The following is a 25,017-nucleotide window of genomic DNA, read 5'->3' on the forward strand; positions in this document are numbered from 1 at the left end:
CTGCTCCCGTTGAGCAACAAGAAATGAATCAGACACCGACCAATTTAATTGTTAGGATAATAAATACTTTAAGGTCGATGGTTTTTCTGAGCTGAGATTTTTGTTAAGGTTAACTTTCGGTTTGAATGCTTCGATGCTTGGGACATTTGTAAATCCACATTCACAAGAAAAGAATTAAAAAAATTCATTCCGCTTAGAAGAACTGTCCCACTCCGTCTACATCCAAAAGCAGTCATAGAAAATGAATGTTGGATGTTCCCATAACACAGGCATAAGCCACTTTTACCAGAAGACTCTTTTTTTGAGAAGGCAGTGGCCAGTTTTACATCCACCTGAAAAGGATTTATGATTATTTTGCATGTTATAGTTGAATGCAGATATTGAGACCCTTAATCTGGGCATGCAAATATTTGCTTTAGTGGAATACAATCCACAAAAAAAGTGCCCAAGATCCTTAACATTAACCGCAGCTGACTCCATGCTGCCCGTGATCCTAAATGCTTAGGTCAGGATTTGGAATAAAGGGGAACGTCGAAAAATTCCAGCAGCAATAATATGACTACGTAGAGTCCAAAGAGTCCAGTTCAAAGACATCGTCGCTGGAAGGGCTGGTGAAGAACGAGTGGCCGAGAGGCCGATTGTCATCTGGACTGCTCAGACCCAGACTTTTCTCAAAGTCCAGCAACTGGCCCATGAAGTTGAAGTTAGGAGAGATGTTGGTTTTTTTACGCTTCACAAAGTCATAGGCATCGTTCAGAGACAGGTTGAGCTTCTGCATGAGGTAGGCGACGGTGACAGTGACAGATCGACTGATGCCAGCCAAACAATGCACGAGTACCCCACAGTTGTGGGAAGCTGCCTCATCTGGAGAAGAAACAGGAATAAACATCGTTACCGTCATATTATGATAAGAATAACACCCATGGTTGAGGAAATCCCATGTTTTTAACCTAAAATCTGTTAAAATGTTAATGACCAACTGTTGTATGAGCAGGGGACATCAGGCAAACTAGGACGACTGCCCAATTTTATTTGCCAACTCTGATTTATAAATGTATTTAGAAATACAGTCTATTAACCCCTTAATGTCAAAGCCCGTACATGTACGGGCTCAAAATGCATTGTTTTCAATGGGTTTAGAGACGGCCATTGTCCTTAAGGGGTTAATACTTCCAAATTGTTCTGTCCTGCTATAATGATGTACCTAATCTGCATCGTGTAAAATTTCTATCTGCATACACAGCTACATTGTATCAATTATAATATTCGATAAAATCTACTAAATAGCCATAGCTGACAAATCCAGATGCACGAGTTCTGCAAGTTTGGCTGGAACCTTGCATCCCAATACCGGCAGAAGATTTTCTGTTAAAACCCAATAACTGCCGGTGCTCCCAGACCAACCATCACGCTAACACCACAACGATAAAAATAGCTCTCAGACAAAAGGCAATAAGTGGCAAGGAAAGCAGGACTGGGAGGGACGTCCATTAAGGTAACTTTATCCGGGAGGCAGCAAGAGGCGAGACTGAAGGTCACAATGAAGGGCTCAGACGCAAAAAAAAAATTTCTATCCACAGAAATAAACACATCATACATTTTTACAACCTAATCTCTGCTGCCAATTTTATGTGACTCTAAATGATGATGATGTTACGGTTTCAATGATTCATGCTTATTTTAAGAATACATTTCCAAGCTGTTCCCAATCAAACAAGGGACTTTATATTATGTAGGGTAATTTTGTCTTTTTGTGAAGAATTCATTCAAAAAGGAGACCTGACAAGCCCTCTAAATGAGTCTCGCCACATCCCTAACTGCCCCTAATTTCAATGTGTTCTTTGCAGAAACGTTATGATCAGTCTCCTTATCCCACTAGAATGTACAGAACACTGAAAAACATATGTTTGGTAGCTCTGCACTCACCAATAAACTCAATTGCTTCAGGAAAAAACTGAGACAAGTTCTGGCTCCAGTGGTCAGATATTGGAATTTGCTTGTAGTGGAAATCTCCATCCTTCTCAAAAATATTGGGTAGGTTTGGGGTGACGTTGAGGATGTAACGGATTCCGAGTTTAGCTAACGTGTCCATGTTTCCCGAATCTCTTGCGCTGCCCAGGTACAGGTGTGGCAGGATTTGTACGGGAAAAGAAGGAGCCGGATTCCGTGGGCTCATCCCTTCAGAATCCACCCCGCTTAGTGGCTCCCTGTCCAGATCCGACTCAATGTCTGAACAGTCCGAAGCAATACACAAGCCTCCGAGTCCCAGCACTGGGGTCGGAGGCAGCGGTGAACTGCTGGCACAGCTAGTGGAGTCCAAGTTGGTTTCACAGTGATGAGGGAACTCAGCTTGAAACTTACTGAAACCACCTGTAAGATAACAAGATAACAGTTCTGTACATCAGCAACGTGAAACATATGATATGATTTGAAGCTAAATCTAATACGTCCATCCACCTTTTTTGTCAATATCCTATCAAATAATTGGTTCCTCATTTAATCCGGACACAAGGGATTAGAGATAAGGAAAGATTTAAACTCTATTATAACAAACAACCCTACATAGAGCCATGCAGGTGATTTAGAGCCATGTACATCTATAGGCCCATGCTCGCATAACGATTCCATAGTAAGACCCCCTAATGCTTTATAAGGACCCTGGTGGGATCTGTGTGTTCAGTAATAGGCGGTGTTCACACAAGGATACTGTGCCCTTGATCAGGCTTGAGTTGAAATGGTCAACTCAAAGCATATTGCAGTGTACCCCTGCGGATGTTGCCATCGGCCACCAAGTCTTGATTGTCTTTTGGTTAACCTCTTGCCTCCTTGTGTTTTACAGGGCAGAGTATGGACATAGAAAAAGTTATCTCGCAACTAAATGGGAACTCGTCGCATGGACGGATGGGAACTGTACGGACAGCTGAAAACTCATAGTCAAGCGGAATTATAATTAGATATGGTTTGATGAGGTGCTTATTGGGGAACATCTAAAAATAAGCTTTTGCTTTAAAAGCTTTAAGAAATGCTCATGATGCACATGACTCCAGTGTACACTGCTATGATTAAGAGCGTGCATTAAAAGGGTACACGCAAAAAATGGGGACCATCTTTTTCTTCCGGTAGATTTGTATGGATTGGCCCGGGAGATGCAGCGCAACATTCTGGAGACCATTCCGAAAGAGATGAACGGCAGCGCTTTGAATTTTCAAACCCTAAACATTTCTTACCTTGTAGATAGTAGGCCTGACAACCTTCTTTCCTAAGCTTATGCAGCAGAGTCACGAGAATGGGTTCCTGCTCTTCTCCCTGACTTCCCACCAGGCCTGGTAGGGTGGCAGTGCACTCATCGTATAGAAGGGCCACTCCTCTTACTGCTGGGGGAGACCCAGGGAGCAGGGAATGAGCAGAAAAGTTGCCCTTGCGCAGTCTGCGTAGCATCAATCCAGGGAGGGCAACGTGCAGGGCTTTTTCAATGTGAGAAGAATCATAGAGCTCCCGGCTACGACAATCGAGAACGCGAATGTTCTGAGTCGGAGAGTCCAGCTCGTCCCGTAGCCATGTGGTCGATTTCCAGAGGTTATCCATCTGTCTAGTTCATATGTGGCGAACCATGGGAGGGCACAGCGGTGGAGAATATTTGATCCAAAACCAATGACGTTCAGTAGCTTTATTCTATATATATGTGGAAAAGTTGCGTTGCTGCTCTGGTTGGTGCTTCACGGCATCTCCCTGTAGAACCAAACAATCATATAACAATGCTATGTTAGATATATCATTGAAGAACAACAACAAAGCCTTACTGACACACTAGGCTGCTCAGAAGATGTGTACCCAAGCCTTTCAAAGGATTTGGTGGCTGTAAAAGATAGTGTGACGATTACTCTAAATAACATAGTCAACCTTAAAGTGAAGCAGAGCGTGGCTCTCCAAAACAAAGCAAGAATTCATTGCATGCCCAGTGAATACCATTCTAAAGCATAAATATTGGGGATTCCATCACACTTTATGGCCATATATTGTTTAGCCCGCCACTACGTCAAAGTAGCGAGGCTCACCATGGGTTGCTGAGCCACACACCCCATGCTTACATCTGGAAAAGCATCATGGGGTCGTACGCCATCAGCAAGGGATGAGTCTAGAAGAGCCTATCCCTGCTCTAGACTGTAAGCTCTTAGATGTAGCTCGGCGTTCTACCACACTTTATTTCAAAGACAACAAATAAAATGTGAATGTCTTATAGCATGTCAAGGATCTATATGCCAATCTAAGAGCTCTTATTGTATACATAGAAACCTAATTCCCAACGATTATATAATGGACAATGATATTTCTTTAAAAGGTGCCTTATGTATATTTTTTTATTGCAATCTGTATCCGGCAGATAACACTACAATAAAAAATTCAATAAAATAAGAAAAAAGCAGCATTAGAGAAGCAGGAAAGGCAACACATGTATTATCTTTAGACAACAGATTTAGATGGAGGTGTTATAAATCACTGGGGAGTTAAGAAGCTGATATGGTCACGTGGCTTCCTGAAATATACTGCAGCGCATGTGAGAACCGATCTCGGTTATAAAGCGACAGCAAAACAGCCATCCATATACTAGCAACGGGCTATGGAGATCGATAATAAGGCTGCTAGAAAAACTAAAGTCTCCTTTAAAGGTATGCGTTTCGTTATCTTCACAACTAAAGAACCATTAAATAAAGAATGGCAAATTATTAGAAGATGCCAGCAGAATTTTCCAAAACTGCAATGCCTCTCTCTCAAATAAATAATGTCCCAAAGGCATATTTATATTGTCTGTAGGATACCTAGCTGGACTGTCTGCATTAATAGACGTGTCTTGCATAAGGACGTCCACCATAATTTGCAGAATGAAAATTCACGTGACTATGTTGCACCCCGCGTCACGCGTGACACAACTGGTGTTGGACACTGATCTCCAAGAGGCTTCCAGGTTTGGAGAGCTAGCTTCTCAAATGGGTTAGTACTATGGTAGGAGTTTCCCTTCACTCTAAAGCCCAACACTGTTCATCTTTTGGTGTCTCAAAGTTGGCTAGTCTTAAATATACTATATATGTATAGCTATACATTTATGACTTGGCAACTTTTGCGATTTAAGCGTCACTAATTTAAATCTTTAAGCAGCTCAACAGTCCTTCAAATGACTGCATGTTCTCTGCCATGTTACACAAGAGTAATGTTACTAATTCTGGAAACAAATTTGTTTTCATTTTTCCATGCTAAAAAAGGCTATGTATGTTAATGTGAGCTTTCAGTTTTGGTTGAAATTCCCTCTAAGACATGAACACATATAATGTACATGAAAAAGTGAAGCCACATAAGCTTACCGTTGCTAGAATGTCCTTGTGTGTAGAAGCGTTTTTTGCTGGAATGTGCGTGTAAATATCTCACAATAAGGCCACTCTTTTCCTTGTGAGGATACTGTGAAACATTCTGAAGTTGTGGTTTTGTATGGCTACACACGATACTAATCAATCACAGCGTTGTTGTCTGGAATGACTGCATCTTGATGGAACAGGTCACACTGAAGGTCCCTCGTATTGCAAACCTGTAATGCCAAATGGCTTATCAAAAGGTCATAGGCTTGAGTTTCTTCGTTCCACCGTAGAAGCGTACGATCAAACAACAGTGTGTTCTGACTCTTCATTCAGGTTATTCTCCTCTCCGTCCTGCGATATTGTGGGTGGTCAGAAGAACTGGGCAGTTCTTTCCCTGCATGTCTTTAACAAAAAAATCTGAGATCTGCTGGTGGTCCAGCTGTCTTCTCTTGGCTATCCAAAGCCACCAGACATACCAAGTTTAAATTCTGATAAAACAGCTGCCTTTCTCTTGATCGTGTGTCTTTGGCGAGTAGGCATCCAGGTATTTTCCAGTGTTGGAGGTGAAATAAAAAAAAAGAGCAAAAACCCAAAAAAATGGCGAGTTAAAAAAAAACTAGAAAACAAAATTCAGTAATTTTGCACACCTGGTTCAGAACCAGTCGCTGCGTGGAGATGTTGAGTACTTTATAGACCTGTAAAGGAGAAAAGCAGAGAGTGTTGGCAAAAGTACAAATGGGGACTAAGAGGAGATGCTTTCATTCCCTGCTTTCCTGGAAGGCCACCCCCAACTTCCTCTGCCAAAACCCTTTAGATGTATCCAGGCCGCCAGCAGGTTTCGTTTTGGACATGACCTCAGCAAGTAGGAGGATGTGACACAATTATTCCATGTGTTGAGTGAGCGCCTTTATTTAAGCCATGATAGAATTAGAATTCTAAAAGAAAATACATAACAATCTAACCAGCCTAGTCTGCATTTTGTTTAGGTTTTCAAATCTCTAAATCCTAAGAACTTGATCAGCCCTAGTCCAGGGTTTTTCAGTCTTGGTTTGGGAATCCAGTCAGTGGTGCTTCCCACCTCCATGGTGCGTCCATAGCGGAAATAGACCGGTTGGGGAGATCAAAGATCCCCCTTGTAACCGGCCCATTGTGCAATAGCGGTGATTGCTGTTACAAATAACTTCTAATGTAATGAAATATAAATAAGGTATACATTCCTCCAGTTACCGCCTTCCCGATTAGTCTTAAGTGCCCTTATATTTATGGATCACATTGCTGGGGATCTCTCATGGGTCAAAAGATCCTGTCCCCCCCATGTAAGCTCACAAATAAGATGGTGGGTGTATGTGATATTACTGCACTGGGGAAAGAAATTCACAAAATACTGAACTAATGAAAAATTCAGGCATTTGCTCCAGGTTATGCTATCAAAGGGAGCTTGCACTGTCAGGTCTGTTTGTAGGAAGGATGGAAACTGCTACATATGAGAGATAGGTGGAACATTATTAGGGCTCAACAAAATGAGGAAAAGCAGCCTAGTCCTTCCTTGGGATTCTAGACCTTGTTTGCTAAACCCTCCCCATGATTTTAAAAGCTGACGACACATAGCACATCCATCTACAAAATGATCCAAAAACCATCAAAAATCCAAAATTTAAGATTTACCCAATAATGTCAATTATGACAACAAAACCCAATTGTTTAAACTTTTTTGGAAAACCTATACTGTACTTCTGTTGAACTCAGCAGGGTGCAAGAAGCATATAGTCATAGAAGGAATGTTCTTTCTTCTTGCCCCAACATGGAGAGGCTGCGAGAAACAACTTTTCAAGCTCCTCAAAAGCAGAATCATTTCGCCTGCATATTGTATAAATCTGAATAATATGGTTGTAAATGGAAAAACACATTTGGAAAGCTACGGTTGTGGTTCCATAAAAGCCATACCGCAAAAGGATTTTCGTTTTCTAGGGTGTTCAGATGTTTTTCCCGCAGCCAAAGTTTTAGGACCTGATAAAGGTCTTTTGCCATGCTTTCTCTGCTGAAAACCAATACTTTCCTACATAACACGCACTGGCTCGGAATACATTTCAGCCTATATAAAACAGATTATTTTTTCAAATATGCTGCACCTTCCAGACTGTAGGAAATTTTCAGTCTACCCTACCTATCACATAAAAAAAAACAAAATGTGGAAAGGATTAGTATCGCCCTTTCCTTGAGAAAAAAAATACTATACCATATGGTCAGATCGGCCGCCATTTTGAATGTAGAAAAGGTAGACTAACCGGTCGCTGAAATACTAGCTACACATCAACCCCAAGAAAACAGCAAGCAGATTGACCATGGTCTAGAAGGTCTTCCTAAAGAATAACTACAACAAATCGCTTGGGGTCTGCCTGCCAAACAAACCTGCCATTTATAAGTGGGCACGCCACCCAAAGCCCATTCAAGGAATTATACTACCACAGCTTCTTCTGAAAAAAAGCAGATTTGGTCAGGACTACCAATTCAATGAACAACCATGTGTAGGCGTCCCAAGCCTATTTAGCAACATCCTTTACAACGCACAATACATATTCAACAATATCACAAGAGCTAACATTTTTGAAGCCTCATACCAGAAATGGTACTACGATTCTAAGATGTTTTATCATTACTGGTCTCTTGGGTTTAGAACACAACATTTTCCAGATGCCCTCATCCTCAATGGCCGTTCCATTTGCTGTTTTGCTATTCAATACTAGACTGGGGTTAAGTAATGCTTGACCTAAATTATTAAAGTAATGGATGACATTTCTGCATTTATTTTAGAGAAACTAAAGGAACACTTAGCCCTGAGTGACAGAAAATTGCGCGCTGACTTAGAAATACATAGGTCACCATGGACTTGTGAGATACGACCCTCAAGAGATTGTATAGAGAACATATCACTCATCATTTTAACAATGCGGCACTTTGTGTAACAGTTTACAGATCCGATACCGTCCCAACGCTTTAACCGGCCAAAGAGGGTCACTCTTGTTTTAGGGTATTTAGTTAGAGGTTCGGCGAGGGTTTGGGTATTATAAATTATAAAGAAAAAGAACAATTTTGTATTTTATTTGCACAGAAATTTTTAGGCCCATTTCCGGCTGTTTCTATCCACCATTGTGTTTTTTCATATCCAGCAAGGATTCTGAGCGCCTAGAAACGAGGGGCTTCGGGAGAGGAACGAGGAAAAGTTAGAGGTTAAACATAAGAATTCAGAATTCAGTTTAGTGCAATACACCCCAAGTGCTCTATAATGTAATGTAAAACTTCTGAGACATTGTGTTTTTGGACATTTAACTTGAGTTTTACTTTGGCACATCTGTAGCGCTTGACTGTTTCCTGGAAATGATGTTTTTTTACATATGGAAGACACAAGTTTTGTTGGTTTTGTTGCAAATGGGACTTTTTCTTTGAAAATAGTGACCCTTTAGTTTAATTTAGAAAATGTCCGTTGACTGCTCCTGGGGAACATGAATACCAGTATCCTCTGTGTTCAGAAACTGGGAGAGGTTATCAATTCAACTTACTCCGAATATTATGGTTTCTGTGACTACGAGATAGCAAAGAGAGTTCAGCCTGGAGCCAAGGGGTTCACGAAAATGCTTTTAGAGAGGATTGTTATAGATGATCACTCCACCCTTAGTGAGCGACCCCATGAAAAGACCTCCCCCAGGGCATTTATGAACTCGAAGCTGGAAGATTATGAGTAATCCTGGAGAGTGTTACTAACGATCTTAAAGGTTCTTAAACGTTATCATCACAGGATTGTTTTTAGGCCCTCATTGAATTATTTACTGTACAGGCCGTCTCACATCACCGCATGCCACCCATGGGGCGAAGATTTTTTTGTGCCCATACCACCTCGTGACAGAACACAGACAACCACACTGTGCCTGCAGCTGGGATACAATTCAACAATGACATCTCTTTCAGCTTTCAATAACAGGGGGTCTCTAAGCTTGGAAGCTTAACCCCATCTGAGGCCGTGGGGGGGAGAGGGCAACACATTTGGTGTAGCAGAAGGGTTAAGGCCACACGGAAAACAAAAATAATAATATATGCGTTTTTTGCTGTAGCTTTAACTCTGTGCCCAAGTTTGTACTTCATCTTGGTGATTAAGAGGTTAAAACGATCTGTAAGGCTTTGCTCCAAGGGAAAGATACAGGCTCATGGATCGCTCTGCTCTTTCCTGGATGTGTAATTGCCGGTTTCCTGGAACAGCTTGTGCGTGATTTCCAGGCCTAAAAAAAAATAACTCTTGCCAATGAAAACCTGCATTGACTCGTTCAGGGCTGAGGCATGTTTTGAGGTAAAAAGATGCTCATAGACGAGCATGCTTGTACATGCGGTGGCTTCATGTTGCCTGCCGCGTAGGCCTTTATTAACCTCCGTGTTGTCAAAAGGACCTGCAAACCCCCCCCCTCCAAAAAAAAACAACAGAAAAAATGTAGTGCAAAAGGATGACGCGACAAAAAACATTCTTCTGGACAATTAAGTTCATTGCCAACTAACAGATGTGCGCTGTAAATCTAAATTAAAACAGCCCAGTGCTAATTATCATTCGTTTTACTGAATACATGCTCATTACGGTCAATAAATACAAGAGACCTCAAAGACAAAGGGGATATGTCTAGGGGCTGATAAACCGGAGAGAGTTACTCCTACACCGCTTCTAAAACATAGCAGTCCCAACTAGTCAAAACTCGGGGAATGACCTGTTTTGGAGCACACCTTCTCAAACCCCCAAGCAGAAGAAAACGCAGAAGAAAAAAGTAAATTTTCAGAATTGAGCAAAGCATTAATGCTGAGTGATGGGTAGGCTCTACCAAGTTCCACCAACTTTAGCTGAAGAGTTAAGAACCCAAAACTCCAGTTAACTCTGCCAAGAATTTCAGGAAAATTCAGCTGTGTGTGACAATTTGAATCCAACTCACTTAAATGGGGGGCTTGCGTACTTGCCAACATTTCTGTACTGGGCTACCAAAGACAGGCATGATGTCATGTGCCGGTTCAGTGACTATACATAGCTGGAGAACTGAAGTCACAGCATTTTCCGTCTGTTTCTTGGGTGGCCTTGTCATGTCACCACACGTGTCTCCCTATGATAGACAGCACACATGCAAATATACCAGAAGTCCATATCATCCAGACAAACATGGTTCTCTGATGATGAACCATTATTGATGTTGCTACAGACTTAGTTAATCCTTTGAACTTGGCAGATCCACAACATTTTAAATGGCCATTTGTTTTAGGAGATATGATCATAGTGCTACCTAAACCTTGCTCTCATTTAACTGGCGAGGACCTTCACAGGGAAGTTACAGACGCAAATTTTTTTAAAAAAAATGTGTAAAACTAATTATTATTTTGTAACGTTTTTCAGGAAATCGACAGTCACACCGAAAAGTGGATCTCTAAACAAAAAGGCGCCCAAACAAACCATATAAGTTGACGTATAAATATTTGTCATGTTGAGTAAAAAGACAAATCGAATTAACCGCCACATCCAACATGGCGGTATCACATGCGCAACAGTAGTATCTATAAAGGCTTCCTATTTAATTAATATGTGTTACTCTGTAAGTGTGATTTAGAGCATTGTGTCTGTCATGCATGTGCAACCCCCTTTATGCATCCCCCACATCCCACATTGTTTATGGATAAAATTATGAACGAGGGGGTTGTTTGATGGCCAGATATGGCCGGTTTCACACAACTTGCAGTGAGCTGGTTGGAAATTCTTTTTTTTTTTTAAACAAATGCATTTTACTTTTTAACCATTCGGGCACTAATTACTCCGTTGTTAAATTTAGTTTAATAATTTATGTGGGTGGAAGCATTATTTTTCTAGCACGGGTACCATTCACAAAATGATACACAAATTTCTTCCAAAAAATCCCATTAACCCCTTAAGTGCCTCTGAGTTAGCATTACTGTCAAAGTAACATCTATCAAAAGATCTAATATTTTAAGGACCCCTCGACTCCACTATTAGGTTCTGGGGGGAAAAAGCGTATTCTGGAGGCCATTTTGTGTCTACCACGCAAATAATTTTATCTGGCAGTGCCGCAGGGAAAACTAAAAATATCTCTAAAAAAAAACAGGGAATCCCCTGGAAGAAATAGGACTATTTAGCGAAGCGACGTGAACTGCAGCTTTAAAACTCCAACACAACCAAAAATGACATTGATGAACAGCATGAGGAATTTACGAATGAAAGGAGAACAAACCAAGATTATGAAATACTTCTGTGGTCTCAGAACAAGCTCTACTCTCCGGCTTACAAGACGGGGAAAAATAAGACAGTTGTTTTCTATTTTGTTCTTTCAAAAACAAAGACTGTTCCGTTCTTCAGAACGAGGGAAATTACAGAAGTAACTTGCCCCCAGCGATCCACCCTTAAATTCCAGTCAATGGTTGGACCACAGCATCATATGCCTTCACAAAGTCCCCATTATACCATCCGCCTGGAAGGACATACTAAGGAGGAATCTGTGTGGATCTGTTACATCCCTACTTGGAATCAAAGGCTGTATAGTGCATGGAAAATGCGCTCCTCGCCTCCGTAAAGAAGAGAGGGAGGAAGAGAAAGAGAGAGAGAGCGGAGAGAGACCGAACGAGCAATGGAGGGAAAGGGAGAGATGAGGGATAGCAAGGGGGGAAAAAAGAGGAGGTGAGAAAGAGACTGAAAATATGTGAAAAAAGAAGGGAATATACTCAGAGGAAAATAAAACTTTAGGCTGATGGACATGAGTAAGGCAAGGGTCCGAGGCTAAGCTGCCTCCTTCACCTCATCTTAGATTTCATCCATGTGGGGATACAGCCTTCACTTCCCCCTTGACCTTCCATGTTAAACGGCGCCAGACGTGCATGAAAAAAGGAGAAGGGATATTTCAAACAATTGAAAAACCCATAGATAATGCGTTGGGAGGGTTAGCCCTTCTAAAGATCTGCGTAAACTCCAAAGCACATGGTGACCAGTCAATAACGCAAGCATCTTTTTATGTTTTAAGTTTCTGTGCGTACATATAGGACCCTTTTACTTCTCGGTACACGCCTAAACACCACAATCTCCACGCGGCCATGTCACTGCTCCTCGAAGCCATAGAGTTATTTATCTGTGCACTACTACGAGCTGGAATAACACAAACTTTAATGCCTACAGGAATCTTAAATAATTCCTTCCAAATCTTACAGTACTTGGCTTAACCGGTCTTAAACAAAGAGCCGCATTCTGCTCCAGAGTTTATGGTTTTTGAAAGGGAGGGTGGGGATTATGGAAACCTAATTACTAGCAGCACATCTGCTGGAATACCCTAGGCTGTACTTGATCTCTTGCACCCCCTCCTCCTCCTTGTAGTCCCCAAATGGGATGTCTCTCCCTTCCCCATTTTTGGAAGTTTTTGACTGATGTCCAACATGAATGAGTGTCGAATGACAGAGCGGGAGTCACGATTCAGGAATACGGGAAATCTCTGGCATCCCAACTGCTGTGGACTACAACTCTAAACGTGCTCAGCCAATCTTTTTTTCTGCAACTGATTAGCATTAATTGAATGGCGGGTGACGAGCCAAAACAGAGCCGCAGGGTAAGGGCAGGGAACGCTTAGGACTCCAGATGTGGTGGATAACTAGTCCTAGCGTTTCCTAATCAGAAGCCTGCACTGATTTGTAGGGTTGTTAAGGCATGCAATGAGTTGTAGTCCATGGCTGCTGGGGTCCCGCAGCTTGCCTATGTCTGATCAAATCCGATGAACTATTTTGGCATCAATTGGTCCAGTAACACATCTGTGCGTCCTTTTCCATTCATCTGCTGAGCGTGTCTCCCCCTTGCCCTGCTGCTTGCAAGAATCCTCCACCCACCCAAGCAGGAGGGCATTGACTTGCAGTTGCTGCCGGCTCCAGACGCAGACAGCACCCCTCCAATCCCCTGGCATTTAAATGTCTTACCTGGCACGCTTGGGCTCGGTCCACTGATCAGCCCTTCTTGTTGTCGATGTGCATGCGGGTCAGGATAAGACAGGCTGGGACTCAAAAACCTGCCCCTAGCCCTGTGTCTCTTTCTCTCCCTTGTCTTTTGCAGGCTGGCAGGGAAGCAAGACTTTTAATGATTTCCAGCTCAGCTTCTCTGCTGTATTTCCTCTCTTACAAAAAAAAAAAAATCATCACCCCCCCCCCTTTCCCCTGTCCCTCCTCCTTCCCTCTCTCCATTACTCCCCACTATCCTCCTCCCAGTACACGTGCAGCCTGTGTACAACCTGAAGCCCAGCCTGTTCTTCCCCACTGGTTGATGTGGGATTCGGGGAGGGCTTTAGACAGTACCAGAGGCCTGGGTTGATGTCAGGTTACACAGGAAAGTGGGGGCTTTGGGGATTTCTGAGTCATTTTCACGACTGAGCCTGTGTAATAATCATCGTGAAGCATGACTTAACTCCTGCAGCGCCGCAGGGGACCGGCAGTGGTGCAACGCAGCATCTGGAAGGAGGATGGCATGAATTACTATGCCCTGCCGGCCATGATTTAGAAAAGAAAAAAAGGAAAATATAAATAGTAATGCAAAATTTACAAATATGCAGTTTTTTTGGTGCTGCACCTTGCACCGTACACACTACACGGAAAAGCGGCAATGCATTGGGGGCTCCTTTAATGGCTGATCCCACCCAAGTCTCTAGATTGTAAGCTTACGACCTAATGTATCGGTTTGTCTTAGTCTATCAGTTTCAGTTTTGGGAGTTGCTGCATAGAATCTTCACGAAGGGTTAATATTTAAAGAGTCTCAGGGTGCGCTCCCATAATCCATTTTGATTGGCGTGTGTATGTCTATGAATGTATTTTTTATTAATTGATGTGAATGGGTGTCATCTGAGTCTGAGCTACTGATCCCTTTTCTTGCAGCCTGCTGGTCACTGGGTTTCGCTGTATTTTCGTATTGCGTTTAATGGAAAGCATTTCTTAAAAAAATCTTAAATGCTGTTTTTTTTTAGTCCTTTAGAGAGCTAGTCCTTGGCTATCACTTTCCCTTAAAAAAACATCAATATTGACCTTAGTACTTTGTAATAATAATTGTTTCCAAACTACAGGCTTAGTGGCTTATGGTCACCGCATAACCAGTAGATCAGTGAAAAATAACTTAAATCCAAAAATAATCCTTAAAAGCAAAGCACTTTTTTATGCATCATAAAAGGCACCTTTTGTAACCTCCAATAGTTTTTTTTTCTCTATGAGATGTTTGAAACGCTGAATGAATCTGCCTTTTCTTTTTTTCTATCACAAGGGTGAAGCTAACATACATTCTAATTAAAAATTAAAATATATGTTGTGTTCCATGGTTTGGATGTAATTGATTACCATAAGATTCGAGTTGTGTCCTCAGTTATTATCTTGTGAAGGGTCCCTAAAAACCCAGATCCCCCGACTGTCCCAAACTTACGTCCCTTGACATAACTCGCCATCACACCCAGTCTGGCCATCTGGCACAAAGAGCAGATGCCTGGTGGGCCGTTGCCAGTAGGCATACCTGGATGCTCTCTGTCTCCGGCTACCCGGCGGCGCCACTGATGTTGGCAGGCAGTCCTGCTGACGTTGCAGGACACGCTCCATTTTTTGGAGGGGGAGTGGGTGGGAAGTGGGGCGTGCCGCAACACCACTCCTGCGACCAGGAGTTCCCCCCAAGGTGACCCGGAGAAGGGGCGTTTCACCCGGAGTCTACAGGTGAATCCTGGAGAGTTCCCAGGTATGCCAGTAGGGCCACACACTTAGTGGCAGATGGGGTCTTGCAGTGTGCCGCCACACACTGCGAGTATAAAAGCGTGATGTGCAGCAGCGTGCATGCAGCTGGTGGCCACACATACGTCATTAGTTGGCTGCTGGCCTTAAAGTGCCAGGGCCCATTAGTCATCCCCAGTCCAGTACTGCTCTGCAACAGATTTAACAAACAAGTGATCACCGTACGCAGCGTTATACCTGTTGGTTTTGCTCATCTTAATCTGAAACACTCAAAGTAACTCGATGAGTAATTTAAGCCGTTAAATGTGGGACGTAGAAAAGTGATAGATCCGCTTTCAGCATCTAGTTCTCTATTGTGCCAGAACCAGCTCTGCATAAAAACATTCTCATACCGTGAAAAGGTAATATTTTGTTTCCTCATTATTCTAAATGAAGTCAATAATGTAAAAGGATTTGTTAAAAAGCTACTCTCTATGTGGGAGTATGTTTATTAATATTTTTTCATTTTTTAGGTACATTTTCCTTGTTGGAGAGGGCTGTCCAGGCCCATACTGGCCATCTGGCACACCAGGCAAACGCTGCATCGCGTGGCCAGCGGCTGGATATGTCCGGCCGCACATTATGTGGGCATAAATATGTAGCATGCAGCTGTGCATATCCAGCTGTCAAGTGCCAGGGTCACCCCGTTATCATCAATCTGACCCCGTTTACTGTCCCTGGCGCCCACACTGTCTGCTTTAAGAATGCACCTTAAAGTATCCTGTGAGGACTTCAATATCCATTCTTCAAAAAAATAAAAATAAAGCACATATCTGAAGTAGAAGCTGCAGCCCTGCAGCTGTCCTCCATGGTCTGACGATTCTTGCCACTGATTGGCTTCTTGAAGCACGGCATGATTTTTCAAGGAGGAGACCATCAACATGTGAAGGGTATAAGAATGCACATGATGGGTGGAGTGTCCCTTTAAGTAAACCTTAGTTATAATGAAAGTAACGTTTGTAGAATCATAACCCAGAGAGTAAAAGAGCCCTTTGCTTCTGCCGATGATCACTTCCTCCTGCGCACCTTCATGCCTTTCACAATTGAGATGGTCGGCGACCGTAGAGGAGCCAGCTGTGTCCAAAACACCCTGTCAGATCCTCACTGTTAAGTAAGGTTTACTTAAGGCTTTTCTTAAGAATGAAGGAAAACGTTGGCGCTTCTTTATGTATCATCAACTCTAAAATGTAGGATTTTCAAAGTGACAGAACCTCTTTATTGTCACTGCTCTGCCAACTTCTCATTTCCATCTGAAACCTGATGACTACAGATTTTCCAGCTGTTTCACGTGGCCGGCTCAGAGATTACTCATAGATGAAAAGTGGGGTACCGGTTATCCATACTACCTTTATACAATGAGTAATCCAGAATAATGATGTAGAGCTTTTCTTGAAAGGCCCTTTGTCTGCTTTAATTAGAGTTTTTATCTTCAATAATGGTAATGTTTCTTTTTTTTGTGCATGTTCCGCATCCTGTGGAAATAATGCTAAAATAGAGAATGACTCAAAATCATTTATTTCTTCTTAAGCCTGGTCTTTATCACCAGGGTTATTAGTTATTAGATAGAAAACACAACAGAACCAACACAACAAACAAACAAGGTGGACGCACTGTAGTCTGTCCTCATTTTGGCCTCACAAGGTTTTTTGGGGATACATAAGGACAAGACTTTACAGCATCTATGATTCAGATTCATGAGTCAGGAGCTTTCTCTAATTGGACATCTAAAATATTTTGCAAACTTTGCTCTAAAACGGAGGATTTTGGTTTTTAATTATAGTAGTGCATGTTTGCTGAGTTTAGCTTATCTCCAGCACCACCATTCCATGAAGCAGAAGTTTCGGACCAGTTCACTATTTACTAAGAAGTGCTAACCAGTGGTAGGCAACAACATTGCTCATGGTGGACATTTACTGGGGCCTGTGGTGGACAATTTAATGATGTTCTATGGACCTTCACAAACCTTGCCACATACACTGGCGTCCTTGGATGGACATTTTGCCTGGTGCCAATGTTGCCATCTCTTTGAGCGAAGCATGGAATTGTCTCTAAACCTGACCACGATGGAAACAACAAGTTGCTGAGATGTAGAAAGATGCCAAGTGCAGTAGACATTGGACTTACTGTGGTCCAAGACTGTGTACGTTCCGGGCAAATGGGTGTTGGACCAGTTAATACCTGAATAGCGTTTGGGCTTAACCTTAAATGATGATTCTTTAGAGTTATTTACCTTGAAGTTGTAGAAACAGTCCTTGGGGGTTAAAATGTGGCTCAGGATTCATTGATCACAGATCCTCTTTATGGTCCCTTGACCTAAAACCACAATTTTTGTTGTCGGGACTTGGCTCAGGTGGAACTCATCCCTATGTCTCAAGCCTCTAGTTTTAGATAGCAGCTTTCATCTATGTTTAAGAAATATGTGAGTTTGCGCACCTAATATATAGTACGTGTGCGTGCATGATTTTATTAAGAGCTGTTTTAAAAGTGGTCTTATCACCATAGCAACCAACGTAATGTGCTTTATGATTGGGCCGTTCCACTTGTAGATCTTTTTAAATAACCCCCAATGAATGCTATAGGATGCATTCCCAGACTTGTGCATATGTGAAATGAGGAAAAATATTTTTTTTCCCCCAAAATGGTTTTTGTTACTGTTCTGTAACTAATGAAAAGCACATGCACCTGAAAGGCAAAGAAATAACTCATAGCTTGTCCTTACGGGACATCTGGCAGGACCAAGGAGAGAAGCTCTCTAATTAACAGGTAATTAACTCTGTTCTCCGTATCACTTGGCCTTTGAACAGCCCTTGAGAATATGAATTATGCACTTCTGAGGCATAAAAGATAATTAAAAACCCCAAATTTAACAGATTTATATGACACCCACGCCTTTGCTATAAAGGGTCAAAATAAAAATAGCTCCTTAAAAGCGTAGCCTTAACCAGTTCAAAAAAGGTCCTTGGAAAGAAGGGAATATCTCACCTTTTAGTATATTTACTAACCTTAAAACATACTCACATCATCATACCCCACTCTGTCAATCACTCCTCACTCTCTCACACCCTTACCTTGCCTGGAGTGCTTTTAGTGCGGGGTCGTGTAACGCCGTGTTACATGATCCCACCGCACTCCCATCTCATACCCAGCTGATTCATTGTATTGTTTATTTGGTGTTTGTGGGTTTATTTGTTGTATTGAACGGCACAATGTAGGATTTGGGAAAGGCAACTGTAAATATGTAGACAAAGAGAGAGTGTTTTTACTTTTAACTCCTCAAATGCGATAGGTATGGGGGCATCTCTGGCATCTATTGGGTCATATTACACACAAATAGATAAGCTCATCCCTGGCAAGAGGTTTCAACCTCCATTGTTCACTCCAGGGTCTTCTTCCCCTATATACATTTATACACCTATGCTCAATGAAATATGTGCCGGCATTTACATAGTTAACAACTCGGCACATGATAGCTTGCATGCATGCGCTTTTTGTGGTTATTTGTTCCTTAAATATAGGGAAATAGATAATTTACAGAGTTCAGTTCTACATTTAGTACGTCTAATCTTATTTTAAGAGAATCAGAGTTGCTGTTCTGCCCATATTGTGGAATTTAACCCCTTTGCACTATTTCTAGTACTGATGGATGCTCAAGCCCTTCCCAGTTCATAATTTTTCAGGGAATGGTTAATTTTCATGTGACACCAAAGCAACCAGCAGGTTGATTTTAAACTAAAAACTTTTGTTAGAAGTTGATTTTATGTGATTAAATCATTACTGGTTTCCAGGGGGAAACGACAGATCTACTAAGGGGCTTGTTTGACAAATGTTTTGTGTAAGTGGAGCACTGATGACCCCAATTCCAATGCATCCTAGTGGTGCAGAACTGAATACTGGCAACTGTAAAGTTACTGATTTACCTTGGACGTGGCACTCTCTTTTGCCCCCTTCCTTAAAAAAGTTTTTAGTGCCATAATTAGCATACATTTTTTGACATTTTTACCATAAGTGGAATTAATCAAGATTCCCCGTTTCCGTGTTAGGGCTTTTACTTGAAACCATAGAAAGATTAAAAAAAATAAATAAATTGTATTTGCTAGTATGCAAAAACCCTTTACTAAAATCTGGGTTTTTTTCAATTTATTCTACACAGTAGGTGCCCCTGATGAATAATGACCCAATTTGTGTTCATCAAAATCCCCCGATTACAGACATGCCCCACATGTGTTTCTCACTCTCTTCCATCCAATCTCCCCTGCACTAACCATACTGTGATCAGCAAGCAAGATTGGCATTGCTGATCACAATTCCTATTATTATTTATTGCTTTATATAGCGCCATCATATTCCGCAGCGCTGTACAATGGGCGCGATCAGCCAACAGGGGAATGCCTGCTGGGCCTATCCTGTCCTGCATTGACCTTCCAGTGGCCGTCATCAGTGACATCTACCGGAAGGAAATGCCCGATCGCGTGATCAGGCATTACTTATGTAATGGAGTACCGGCACTCACACTGATTGCCATTACAAATTATCCTGGTCAGCAGAGGGAGTCCAGGCTGTGAATAGAAAACTGTATGATGTTTAGGGGATACGACAAAACTAGATCTGACAGACTAAGACAAGCTGATATATTAGGTAGAGAGGACCCTGCTCTCTAGCTTACACTCTTGGAAGGTAGTATTACTAGAATCTAAGATGTCTAAAAATGATCACGGATGACAACCTTCCTATCAACCAGCTTCCTATCTCCTTATGTACGGGGTCTCCTAACGTGCGGGGTCTCCTTATGTACGGGTCTCCCTACGTACGGGTCTCCTTATGTATGGGTCTCCTTACGTACGGGTCTCCTTACGTACGGGTCTCCCTACGTATGGGTCTCCTTATATATGGGTCTCCTTACGTACGGGTCTCCTTACGTGCGGGTCTCCTTATGTACGGGTCTCCTTATGTATGGGTCTCCTTACGTACGGGTCTCTTGTCTGTCTGTGCTTGTCACATAGTTATCATAATCAGTACCATAAGTTCTTTTGCGAGACAGGAAGAGGCCAGTTTTCACATAATCTCTTACCGCTAAGAACGGATTGCGTGTTATCTCAGATCACGAACTGCTTTATTAAACGGCAGGGTAAAAGTTTTGATTCAAGTTGTGTGCAGCTTGCAGCCCACCCGCAGCGCCTGCCTGTAACTCCATAAGACTATTTTATATCGTCAGCCATCTGCTGCTGTGATTCGGGGCAGAAAAGACAGGCTTTTGTTTTGGAGCCATTAAGCGCTTCCTGGTATTATCAGCCTTGCGTCCGGCCAAGAGCTCTTCAGTCATAATCCCCTTCCTCCAGCGGGGATGCATACGGGGTGGGCGAGGGGGAATAAGAATGGGATGTTTTCAAAACAGAGTTCAAGACCACATGGAAATAAACAAGACTCCTTGGCAAAGAGCTGATACATACAGGACATTGCAAATTAATCTTCATAATCCACATTGTTTTGTTATCCACAAAATAATGCTCCATACACAGAGCAGTGGGTAACTATGTATACACACATAGTATGTAGATATGGATTTATATTTTGTGGCACCATCGGGTGTACTTGGAGCGGCTCTACAGGGTCATATCTCCTACTGGACAGAAACTGGCCAAGATGCAGAATGTCTTTAGGAGCCCTGAAGAAGGCAAATGGAGGGTCTTAACAGTAACCCCATCCATCTTTTCCTGTTTTCTGACCATTAGCCACGTTTGTGTCTTCATAAGAACTGGTCCTTAGTGGTTACTAGGTAATAAAGCCGGCGATACTATGGACAAAGTGGACGGGTAGATCATTTATTAATCCTTAATGCACAGAGATATGGGGACCATCCACCCGCAACAAAGCATCTCATGTCACCTTACGAGTAAATAACTGCGTTGCTCAATTAGTTACCCATTTCTGTCTTATTATCGAGATATATTTAAACATTCAACCATTATGAAAACAGCTCCTGGCAGCAAAATGTTACTCCTTAGGAGTTTCAACGAGGGTCAAATACTATGTTGTGATTTAGAGCTGTATTTCACGTAAGAGTATATTGGTGATTTGACTCATCCCTTATCTTCCCATTTCTGAGTCTATATAATGTGCTTGAGCACTTTCAAATTTAGCCTTTGAGGCTAAAAAGGCTCAAAACGCATTAAGCCAGTTTTCTACACCCTGTTGTTTATCCCCCCCCCGTCTATCGCTACTAATAAAGACCTGCTTAAAAAAAGAGGGACTAGGGTCCCGCCAAGGGACTGTCTGTCCTACACAAGTATGCCTGAATATGGAACCCATGTACTAGAATGTTGGTTTTATTATATTTTTATATTATATTTATTAACCCCTTAATGACAAAGCCCGTACATGTACGGCCTCAAAATGCATTGCTTTCAATGAAGACAGGGGCAATTTTTCCTAAAACAAGGAACACTTTTCAGAAGCTAATAGTGTATGATTTCACATGAGCCAAAATAATGTACTTGTTGACACACCTAATCCGTGTACCTGCATAGCAGAGCACGGGCTTTTAGTCACAGAGCCCGCATCACATCGCTCATTCACCCTAAGTACTGGAAGCAATGTGACATTTAAAAAAAAAACATTTATTTCAACAAAAACAACACGGACGCTCACTAACTTGCAAACAATAACTACAATAGAAAATGGGGCTGGATAGAAAATAACAAAATCACTTATCCCTACACAAAGATTGTTTTTCCGTAAATGTACCAGTTCAGTTTTTATAAATTCCTGTTTGAAATTGTAAATCATAGAGAAGAGCAAATTATCTTTAGTCATCTGGGTGCCAGAACAATGGTCAATCCATTATTAATCTCTCTTGTACTTTAAGGGTTATAAAGAAAATTATATTGAGGTCGGCCATTTTGGTTTTCAATTAGACTACAGTGACATTATGAGGAGCTAGGGTAGAGGCCTGTATTTTTTTCCTTCTACACTGTTTGTCAGATCTTTTCTCATGCGGATTATGTTAAATCTATATTTTAAATGATGCTCATAAAGTTAGGAAATATAGCTATTAGTATTTCTACATAATACTTTAAAGCGTTTTCCTTAATAGCTATGAACGTGGTGATTGTGAAGGTGTTGGGTTATAATAATGTTCCATCGATTTGGCTCAAATTATTTTCTTAGGTTCAACTCCTAAATTATTTTTATACAAAGACGGGTTATGAAAAGGTTCTCGATACAGGTCAAAGAAGAGGTCAAATGTGTGTATGAGAGGCCAGCCTCTCAAATGTTGCCAAGGCTGCGTGAGCCGACATTGGGTTGAGCTGGGTTTCATCTTAATACCTGGCTTGGCTCCAAGTGGTGAAAAGAAAAGGACGAGCCAGACCTTCGTCTTGTTAGGTTTGTGGTCCTTAAAACGCTCACATTGACTTTCTTCTTGTATCTAGCATGTCCACCTTGACCTGAACATGCCCCACCAAGCCCGGCCTTGAGGTCTGGCTTATACGGTACCACCAGCTGCCCTGCCCAAGTCTGAAAAACTATTAGTTACCTGTCTTATAAAGTACGATATTTGGCAGTAGCTAGCAGTCGAGGCACCGTATTGTAGGTCTATAATGTAACTTAAACATACCAAGCCCCTAAAATGTTTGAAGTCGAATACCTGGTATTTTTCTGTTTCACAAACACATCTAAAACTTTAATAGGAAACTCCAGCTACTGTATCTGAGTCTCCTGTCTCTCCATTTTCTGGCTGTTACTAAAGTCAGGCTAGGCCTGTACAAAGCTATTTTGAAATGTGACCTCAAAGAACGTTTCAAAGCCAAATAGTATCTATGAAGATTGTCAATAGATGGCTGGTGGTTGCCTTCCATTCGTCTTAATTTCCAGAGACAGCCTCAGCTGATTATATTCAAGTCACAATAATTTTATTTAATATCTATTATGTGTTATCCGTGACAGCTGTGTTCAGTGTCTCATACGGAGACTTAATTTTTCTGTCTGTGAAACTATATTCAAATAATTGTTCATGATTTCTCTGTTAATACACCAGTCCACAAAACTCATCCCAAATAAAACATTTTCGCTGCAGCTACTGATTACATTCTATTTTCAACCAATCTGCAGTAATCTGCTAAAATTGCAAGTACTCTTTCTAATTAGAGCCAATTAACATTACTTTAATGCTTACGAAAGATGCCGATTCAAAATATGTATTTTACTGTATCCAAAAATAAAGGCAACCACCTCTCTCGGCACAGACTGGCCATCTGGTGCATTGGAATACTGCATGTGTAATAGCACACGTGTTATATGTATGAACACATACAAGACAATCAGGTCCTGCAATGTGCAGCATTTATCTTCCCTTACTGACACCGCGCATCATTCGGGGGCAACAAGCCACAGTGAGGGAGGATGATTGCCGCAGGTGGGACAGGCGAGAGGTATGGACCCATCAGAACGTTAGGGGTCTGGTGCACTTGCTCTGTGTGTTCTGCGGTTAATCCAGCCCTATTCATATACTTACCAGTCAGCTCTGGTGCTGGCTCGAGTGCTGAGAGGGGCTTTAACAAGACCCCATGTGCATGTGCAGTAAGCGCTCCCATTGATTTCAAGGGGAGCACTCCTACCACCGATTGGCTGCATCAAGCAGCCAATCACTTGCGCCAATTGTCGGGCCAGGTATGAAGTAGAAAGCTGCAGCTTCTACTGGAAGGTATTTTTCATTTATTAATTTTTTTACCTGCTTTTTATGCATGCATACCTTTCCCCCTAAAGATACTCAACCAAAGCAGATTATCCAAAATTGTTACGCTAGCACCTCAATAAACAATGTATCTTTCTTTATTCTTAAATTTAAGATTTATATCGTGCATCGATTTCTCATGCAGAACCAGCTAGAAGATTAAATATGACATGCAAGTAAGTCGTAACCTTGTGAAACCCACACTTTGGATTTTCTTATCACTAATTTAACCATGCTTCCTCCAGGCTGTGGGCAGATGGGACTGTTCTTCTGCCCACCTTTCTGGCAGTGACATTCTGAGCTAAGTTTAGAATCACCCAGCAGGCCTTACCGAGAGAGAGAAAAAACCTTACAATACACAGCCAAGCAAACAGACAAGACTGGATGAGCAATTCTTCACACTGTAACCATGCAGCATCTGCAGAGCCATGGCAACGGGGGAAAAGACAGGAATATTTAGGGAAATGTTCTTACCTAGAGCAGATTGTTAATGCTGCTCTACTGAGTGGATATAGTGAAGAACCAGGCACATAGATTGATGCAGACTGGTTAAACCATCTAGATCTCATTATATGACAGGCAAGAATGATAAAGTTGCAAAAAGCCTTTTGTGCAAAGTACCCAGAAATGACAATTCTATTGCTTGTCACTGCTGCAGGCAGCAGAAGCCCTGTAGATTTGTGCAGAATAAAGGGTACAACACCTCCACCTAGTGGTAGCTTCTGATATTGTCATATTTAACAAAATAAATTATATGCCTATGTTAAAAAATCAGCATTAATAATTTAGACATTTTAGTAGCTTTTTAATAAAAAAAATAAAAAGTCATTTTGCAACATAGGTGCTGGTAGATTTTTTGCACCAATGAATCACACTAGCCTCATGAATAATGTTATTTACTAAGTGTGTGCAGCTTTATTGCCTATGAACCATATAATGTGCTGTGGAATATGATGGCACTATATAAATTAAGAAATAATAATAATACTTATGGCAGTGACATTTGTGTGCTGAGACTTCATCAGCATACCTCCCAACAGTTCTGTTTTTTGCAAGACAGTCTTGATTTTCCGGACACTGTCCTGCTTTTGTAGGCAGCATGGGCCAGTTGGAGAGATCCTCTGACCTCCCCTGACCAGTCCA

At 41.8% G+C, this 25,017-nt stretch overlaps 1 protein-coding gene and 1 long non-coding RNA gene across 2 annotated transcripts in view; one reads left to right on the top strand and one right to left on the bottom strand.

The window, feature by feature from the left end:
• Positions 1-373: 373 nt before the first annotated feature.
• Positions 374-3,711, bottom strand: DUSP9 (dual specificity phosphatase 9). The gene is made up of 3 exons (XM_053473597.1): positions 3,228-3,711; positions 1,927-2,370; positions 374-864 (listed from the first exon to the last, which is right to left on the bottom strand). The coding sequence occupies exons 1-3, from the start codon at positions 3,583-3,585 to the stop codon at positions 560-562; spliced, it is 1,107 nt and encodes a 368-aa protein (XP_053329572.1). The 5' UTR covers positions 3,586-3,711; the 3' UTR covers positions 374-559.
• The window catches only part of LOC128503499 (uncharacterized), a 289,541-nt gene continuing 267,205 nt past the window's right edge, over positions 2,682-25,017 (top strand). The window contains exon 1 of the long non-coding RNA XR_008355248.1: positions 2,682-2,691. This is a non-coding gene — a long non-coding RNA (uncharacterized LOC128503499). The remainder of the gene's footprint in view (positions 2,692-25,017) is intronic.

This window comes from Spea bombifrons, chromosome 8 (genome assembly GCF_027358695.1).
Source record: "Spea bombifrons isolate aSpeBom1 chromosome 8, aSpeBom1.2.pri, whole genome shotgun sequence".
In the NCBI taxonomy this organism is placed as follows: Eukaryota; Metazoa; Chordata; class Amphibia; order Anura; family Pelobatidae; genus Spea; species Spea bombifrons.